Source organism: Bison bison, unplaced genomic scaffold (genome assembly GCF_000754665.1).
Source record: "Bison bison bison isolate TAMUID 2011002044 unplaced genomic scaffold, Bison_UMD1.0 scf7180017864068, whole genome shotgun sequence".
Lineage (NCBI taxonomy): Eukaryota > Metazoa > Chordata > Mammalia > Artiodactyla > Bovidae > Bison > Bison bison.
In genome coordinates this window covers 5,174,749-5,182,648 of record NW_011494640.1, presented here as the reverse complement: position 1 = coordinate 5,182,648, position 7,900 = coordinate 5,174,749, and the positions used below count along the sequence as shown (strand labels likewise).

At 43.6% G+C, this 7,900-nt stretch overlaps 1 protein-coding gene across 5 annotated transcripts in view; it reads left to right on the top strand.

Annotated features, from left to right (window-relative positions):
• The first annotated feature begins 841 nt into the window (after window positions 1-841).
• LOC104986429 (nuclear body protein SP140-like protein) overlaps window positions 842-7,900 on the top strand; it is a 95,860-nt gene continuing 88,801 nt past the window's right edge. For 2 of the 5 annotated variants that reach the window (XM_010836985.1, XM_010836983.1), the window contains exon 1: window positions 843-1,596. In XM_010836985.1, coding sequence (XP_010835287.1) covers window positions 1,565-1,596 — 32 coding nt within the window. In that variant the 5' untranslated portion in view covers window positions 843-1,564. Of the gene's footprint in view, window positions 1,597-7,900 lie in introns of all 5 variants that reach the window. The other 3 variants (XM_010836984.1, XM_010836986.1, XR_825039.1) reach the window with 3 other exon arrangements.

The window sequence follows — 7,900 nt, the reverse complement described above, 5'->3', positions numbered from 1 at the left end:
TGGGGATGCTTCAGACCCCCACTGCTCTCATGGGTGTGGTGCGGGCCCAGCTTTCTCTGGCCCACAGGAAGGTCTCCACCAGGGGCCAGGAGCAGCCCCAGCTCGGGAGTGTCTGTCCTGTGGATGGTCCAACCTCAGCTAAGCGGCTTCTGACTCCAGGTTCTCATCTTGGTGGCCCAAAGCAAGCCCACAGAAAAGCTGGCATGTTTATGTCAACATGCAGCACAGCGATGACCCGGCCACCAGCTGCCCAGGGACAGAGAGGAGAGAGAGGGGACCCTAGACAAGGCAGGTGTGGTCTGTGCCAGCCTTGTGTGGACCCTGTGCCCCACGGAGTCAGGAGCAGAGGACAGTCCTGCCCAAACGAGGCTCAGCTCAGTGGTCCTGCAACCTGCTAGACTGAGGGGGACGAGAGAGGGGTCCACATGTGTGCAGCACCTGGTACCACTGAGACCCAGCCCACTGGTAAAGAAGTCCTCATTGGAGTCCTGGGGTCTGTGCTGACCACAGTGAAAAGAAAGAAGTGAGCAAAGAGTAGAAACCCTCCTCTTATCTTCACACATGATTTGGTTTCATGCTGACTCACGATCTGGTCACTTCTGATCCTTTATGGAAGGATGACAGAATCTGCGTGAAAAATCTATGGACAGACACAACTCCAGGGCCAAGGGTCACCCCCTCAGCTGGGGTTACCTGCTCATTCATTTCTACATGATCTGGGTTCTAACCTCCACTTCCGTCTGGAGAGAAGCCTCTTGCCTCTGCATTCCCATGACAGTGTCCCAGGTTTCTGTCACCCCTGGCTACGCCGGTGAAGCAATCCTGTAGTCAGGGCACCTTAGACCCTTGCACCTAAGATGTCAACCCTCATCACCAACTGGGCTCCACTCTCTGGCCCCAGGGCCTTGGAGTTCTTCTCCTACCCCTGGCTGATTTCCAGGAACGCTAAAAATGTTCTCCCCACTTTATAAAGCCGAGCATTTGGGCTCACTCCTGCTGGGTGTCCAAATGCTGGGACCTAACTCGGTTGGTCCAGGCTCTCCCACAGGCTGGAGAGAGGATCTGAAGTCTCTGTCTTTCCCTCTTCCCCTGACAACCATCTCAGCAAAGGGGAAGGGGCACACCTGAGTTTGCCCTTGACCCCATACTAAACTCTGAGCCGCCCTGAGAAGGCAGAAGCCTGCAGACAGTTGGTGTCGCACAGATATCATTGCTGTCTTTGCACAAACAGGTGGACCCCTGGGGGCTGACCCTGCCCCTTCCTCTGCCCTCCGGCCCCGCGTGTCACTCCTTGTCTTGCATCCCTGGGACCTCTGTCTTGATGGCTGGAAACACCAGGGAGCTGCGGGTGGAGGGAGGGAGCCGGTGTCTGCCAAACACAGCTCACTGGCAAGTACTTTCACTTCTCTTTTCCCCTCCATGGGCGGAGCCGCCAGCCCTGGATGAGACCCAGAGCTGACTTCCTGCTCGGGGCTCAGGGCTCCTGCGGCCTCTCAGAACCCAGGCTGGGGAGACTGGAAGAATCGGAGGCCAAGCTCAGGCCCAGGCCAGGCTGGGCGGGAAAATGGCTGGAGAGGGCAGCGAGCTCAGCACCAGGTCAGTCTTTCTCCCCGTTCCTTCCGCCTTTCCCCATGGCCACGCTGCTGTTCAGTGCTGTCTTTGGACTCTGCACTGAACCTTTGCTTTCCACCTGGTGTAGGGGAACCTTCACCTGCCGTATAAGGGTGGACAGGAATGTGTGACGAGGAGATGGGATTTCAAACTGCAGCAGGGCGCCTGCTGGTTGAGTCCTGCTGCCACAACACACTTGACTGCTTGTTTTGCAACTACTGCTCCCCTGGCCCGTCTGCCTGAAGGCACCTTGTCCTGTATGACGCTTCATTTCCTCGTGACCCCAGATCAGTCTCTTTTCCCTCTTGTCAGTTCTACCTTTGCATAGATCGTTTTGAAGAAGGTAGTTTAGAAAACATGAAATTCAGGGTAAACCCCTGACTTATTTTGAAACCCGGCAGTGTGGGCTCACATCTGTCCTGTGGATGACACCTCTGTCAGCTCCGGAACTAATCTCATTTCTCACTGGGGGTCCTGGGCTCCTCTTCCAGCCATCCTGAGCAAAGAAACAAAAGGAAGAGAAATGCCCCGAACTGCCCAGGGCTAGCGCAGGCTGAATAATTTTACGTTTGGTTTCATTTTCTGTTCTGGAACAGGTTACATCTCTACAAGGAAAAAAAGTAGTGTTTCTATCTTTCTCTAGTAATGGGTCAGAAATAACATTACTTAATAGTTTAAATTTTTTATTTTTTTAATACAAAAGAAATACATAAGCAGTCTGGCTCATAAAATCTCAGACAATACGGAAGTAGAGACAGGGAAGAAGTCCTGTTCACCACTCACCCCCTCGGAGCTTCCAATCCCGATCCTGTTAGAGTTGTAGGCGTAACCCTCCAGATTCGTTTCTATGCATTTATGCATATAACTTATTTTCCTAAATACATAACGTGAGCCCTGTTTTTTAAAACATGGAATTATATTGTAAATACCATTTTGCATTTTCACTTAGTTTAATAATGAAAATCATAGAGATCTTCTTAATAATCATAGGCTTGCCTTATTCCTTTTAACAGCCATACGTAATACTGTTCTGTGGAATGGACACACCATAGTTTTATGTTGTTGTTGTTTGTTTATTTCTTTAACTGAAGCATAATAGTTTTACAATATTGTGTTAGTTTCAAGTGTACAGCAAAATAATTCAGTTGTACATATATGCGTATATATGGATATACACATATTCTTTTTCGTTCTTTTTCCATATATGTTATTACAAAATACTGAGTAAAGTTCTCTCTGCTACAAGTAGGTCTTTGTTATTTGTCTGTTTTATATAGTAGTGTGTATGTGTTACTCCAAAATTCCTAATTTATGCCCCCCTCCACGTGTCCCTTTTGGAAACTATAAGTTTGTTTTCTATGTCTGTGAGGCAGTTTCTGTTTTGTAAATAAGTTTATTTGTATCAGTTTTTTAGATGCCACATATAAATGATATATGATATTTGTCTTTCTCTGACTTACTTCATTTAATATGATAATCTCTAGGTTCATCCACGCTGCTGCAAATGGCATTGCATTTTTTTCTGACTGAGTAATATTCTGTTGTATGTATATACCACATCTTCTTTATCCGTTCTTCTGTTGATAGATATTTAGGTTGTCTCCATGTTCTGGCTACTGTAAATAATTCTGCAGTGAATATTGGGTTGCATGTATGTCTGTGAAGTATGGTTTTCTCTGTACACATGCTCAAGAGTGGGATTGCTGGATCATATGGTAGTTCTGTTTTTAGTTTTTGCCGTCTATGGGTTCACAGAGTTGGACATGACTGAAGCGACTTAGCAGCAAGAGCAGCATACTGTTCTTCATAGTGGCTGCACCAATTTACATTCCCATCAATAGTGTAGGATTCCCTTCTCTCCACACCCTCTTCAGCATTTATTTGTAGACTTTTTGATGATGGCCATTCTGACTTACACCATAGTTTTTAAACCACTCCACCACTCTACTAACAGACCTTCAGGTAATTTTCAATTGCTCGCTTTTGCCAACAAGCTATGATAACAAAGATAATTTATTTCTTTATATTTTTTGCACATATACAAGTGTTTGTGTTGTGTCAATAACCAAAAAAGTTATAGTGCTGAGGCAAAGGGCACTCATATTTAATTGTTTATAGATTCTGCCAAACTGCTTAAGTAGCTGAACCAATATATCTTCCTACCAAAAGTTAGGCTTCCCTGGTGGCTCAGTGGTAAAGAATCCATCTGCTAATGCAGGATATGCAGGTTCAATCCTTGGGTCAGGAAGATCCCCTGGAGGAAGGAAATGGCAACCCACTCTAGTATTTTTGCCTGGAAAATCCCATGAACAGAGACACCTTCAGGGTTACAGTCCATGGGGTAGAAAAAGAGTCAGACACGACTTAGCGACTAAAAAAACCCAAAATTAGACAAGCCATCTCCCCACACCCAAACTTTGCAAATGTGGTGGATAAAGAGTGGCATTTTGTTAACTTCATTTCAGTTTAGTCACTCAGTCCTGCCCGACTCTTTGCAACCCCATTACTGCAGCACACCAGGCTTCCCTGTCCATCACCAGCTCCCGGAGCTTACTCAAACTCACGTCCATTGAGTCGGTGATGCCATCCAACCATCTTATCCTTTGGCGTCCCCTTCTCCTGCCTTCAATCTTTCCCAGAGTCAGGGTCTTTTCAAAGGAGTCTGTTGTTTGCATCAGGTGGCCAAAGTATTGGAGTTTCAACCTCAGCATCAAGTTCTTCCAGTGAATATTCAGGACTGATTTCCTTTAGGATTGACTGGTTGGATATCCTTGCAGTCCAAGCTACTCTCAAGGGTCTTCTCCAACACCACAGTTCAAAAGCATCAATTCTTCTGCACTCAACTTTCTTTATAGTCTAACTCTCAGATCCATACATGACTACTGCAAAAACCATAACCTTGACTAGACGGACCTTTGTTGGCAAAGTAATGTCTGCTTTTTAATATGCTGTCTAGGCTGGTCATAGCTTTTCTTCCAAGAAGCAAGCATCTTTTATTTATTTATTTATTTATTTATATTAGAGTTGGTTATGACTTTCTTTTTTTTTTTAATTTTTAAACTTTACGTAATTGTATTAGTTTTGCCAAATATCAAAATGAATCCACCACAGGTATACATGTGTTCCCCATCCTGAACCCTCCACCCACCTCCCTCCCCATACCATCCCTCTGGGTCGTCCCAGTGCACTAGCCCCAAGCATCCAGTATCGTGCATCGAACCTGGACTGGCATCTCGTTTCATACATGATATTTTACATGTTTCAATGCCATTCCCTCAAATCTTCCCACCCTCTCCCTCTCCCACAGAGTCCATAAGACTGTTCTATACATCACTGTCTCTTTTGCTGTCTCGTACACAGGGTTATTGTTACCCTCTTTCTAAATTCCATATATATGCGTTAGTATACTGTATTGGTGTTTTTCCTTCTGGCTTACTTCACTCTGTATAATAGGCTCCAGTTTCATCCACCTCATTAGGACTGATTCAAATGTATTCTTTTAATTTCATGTCAGCAGTCACCACCTGCAGTGATTTTGGAGCCCCCCAAAATAAAGTCTCTCACTGTTTCCATTGTTTCCCAATCTATTTGCCATGAAGTCATGGGGCTGGATACCATGGTCTTAGTTTTCTGAATGTTGAGTTTTAAACCAACTTTTTCACTCTCTTCTTAAACTTTCATCAAGAGGCTCTTTAGTTCCTCTTCGCTTTCTGCCATAACGGTGGTGTCATCTGCGTATATGTCATTATTGATATTTCTCCCAGCAATCTTGATTCCAGCTTGTGCTTCATCCAGCCTGGCATTTTGCATAATGATGTACTCTGCATATAAGTTAAATAGGCAGGATGACAATATACAGCCTTGATGTACTCCTTTCCCGACTTGGAACAAGTCTGTTGTTTCATTTCCAGTTCTAACTGTTGCTTCTTGACCTGCATACAGATTTCTTAGGAGGTAGGTATGGTGGTCTAGTATTCCCATCTCTTTAAGAATTTTCCATAGTTTGTTGTGATCCACACAGTCAAAGGCTTTGGCGTAGTCAGTAAAGAAGAAGCAGATATTTTTCTGGAACTCTCTTGCTTTTTTGATGATCCAACAGATGTTGGCAATTTGATCTCTGGTTCCTCTGCCTATTCCAAACCCAGCTTGAACATCTGGAAGTTCACAATTCATGTATTGTTGAATCCTGTCTTGGAGTAATTTAAGCATTATTTTACTAGCACGTGAGATGAGTGCAATTGTGCATTAGTTTGAGCATTCTTTGGCATTGCCTTTCTTTGATTGGAAAGAAAACTGAACTTTTCCAGTCCTGTGGCCACTGCTGAGTTTTCCAAATTTGCTGGCATATTGAGTGCAGCACTTTCACAGCCTCATCTTTTAGGATTTGAAATAGCTCAACTGGAATTCCATCACCTCCACTAGCTTTGTTCGTAGTGATGCTTTCTAAGGCCCACTTGACTTCACATTGGAGGATGTCTGGCTCTAGGTGAGTGATCACACCATTGTGGTTATCTGAGTCATTAAGATCTTTTTTGTATATTCTTCTGTGTATTTTTGCCACCTCTTCTTAATATCTTCTGCTTCCATTAGGTCCATACCATTTCTGTCCTTTATTGTGCCCGTTTTTGCATGAAATGTTCCCTTGGTATCTCTAATTTTCTTGAAGAGAACTATTGTCTTTCCCATTCTATTGTTTTCCTCTATTTCTTTGCATTGATTGCTGAGGAAGGCTTTCTTATCTCTCCTTGCTGTTCTTTGGAACTCTGTATTCAAATGGGTATATCTCCTTTTCTCCTTTGCCTTTAGCTTCTCTTCTTTTCATAGCTATTTGTGAGGCTTCCTGAGACAATCATTTTGCCTTTCCTTTTCTTGGGAATAGTCTTGTTCACTGCCTCCTGTAGAATGTCATGAACCTCCCTCCATAGTTCTTCAGGCATTCTGTCTATCAGATCTAATCCCTTGAATCTGTTTGTCACTTCCACTGTATAATCATAAGGGAACTGATTTAGGTCATACCTGAATGGTCTAGTGGTTTTTCCTACTTTCTTAAATTTAAGCCTGAATTTGGCAATGAGGAGTTCATGATCTGAGCCACAGTCGGCTCCCAGTCTTGTTTTTGCTGACTGTATGGAGCTTCTCCATCTTTGGCTACAAAGAATATAATCAATCTGATTTTGGTATTGACCATCTGGTGATGTCGATGTGTAAAGTCTTCTCTCGTGTTGTTGGAAGAGGGTGTTTGCTATGACCAGAGTGTTCTCTTGGCAAACTCTGTTAGTCTTTGCCCTGCTTCATTTTGTACTCCAAGACCAAATTTGCCTGTTACTCCAGGTATCTCTATCTCTTATTAACTTGATTCTCCTAATTACATGAAAGATTGAAAATTTTTTGTGTTTTCTATGAATTACTGGTAATTTTTTGCCAATGTGAGTTCAGGTGATCTTTCTTTAACAATAAGAATTCGCTAAATATTCTGAAAGTTACGATTATACTTTTCTTGCCTTTTAACTTTGCTCATGGGGACTTTTTTTAATATAAATTTATTTATTTTAATTGGAGGCTAATTACTTTACAATATTGTATTGGTTTTGCCATACATCAACATGAATCCACCACGGGTGTACACGTGTTCCCCATCCTGAACCCCCCTTCCACGTCCCTCCCCATACGATCTCTCGGGGTCATCCCAGTGCACCAGCCCCGAGCATCCGGTATCGTGCATCGAGCCTGGACTAGCGATTCGTTTCACATTTGATATTATACAGTTTCACATTTGATATTATACATATTTCAATGCCATTCTCCCAAATCATCCCACCTTCGCCCTCTCCCACAGAGTCCAAGAGACTGTTCTATACATCTGTGTCTCTTTTGCTGTCTCGCATACAGGGTTATTGTTACCATCTTTCTAAATTCCATACATATGCGTTAGTACACTATATTGGTGTTTTTCTTTCTGGCTTACTTCACTCTGTATAATAGGCTCCAATTTCATCCACCTCATTAGAACCGATTCAAATGTATTCTTTTTAATGGCTGAGTAATACTCCATTGTGTATATGTACCACAGCTTTCTTATCCATTCATCTGCTGATGGGCATCTAGGTTGCTTCCATGTCCTGGCTATTATAAACAGTGCTGCGATGAACATTGGGGTACACGTGTCTCTTTCCCTTCTGGTTTCCTCAGTGTGTATGCCCAGCAGTGGGATTGCTGGATCATAAGGCAGTTCTATTTCCAGTTTTTAAGGAATCTCCACACTGTTCTCCATAGTGGGTGTACTAGTTTG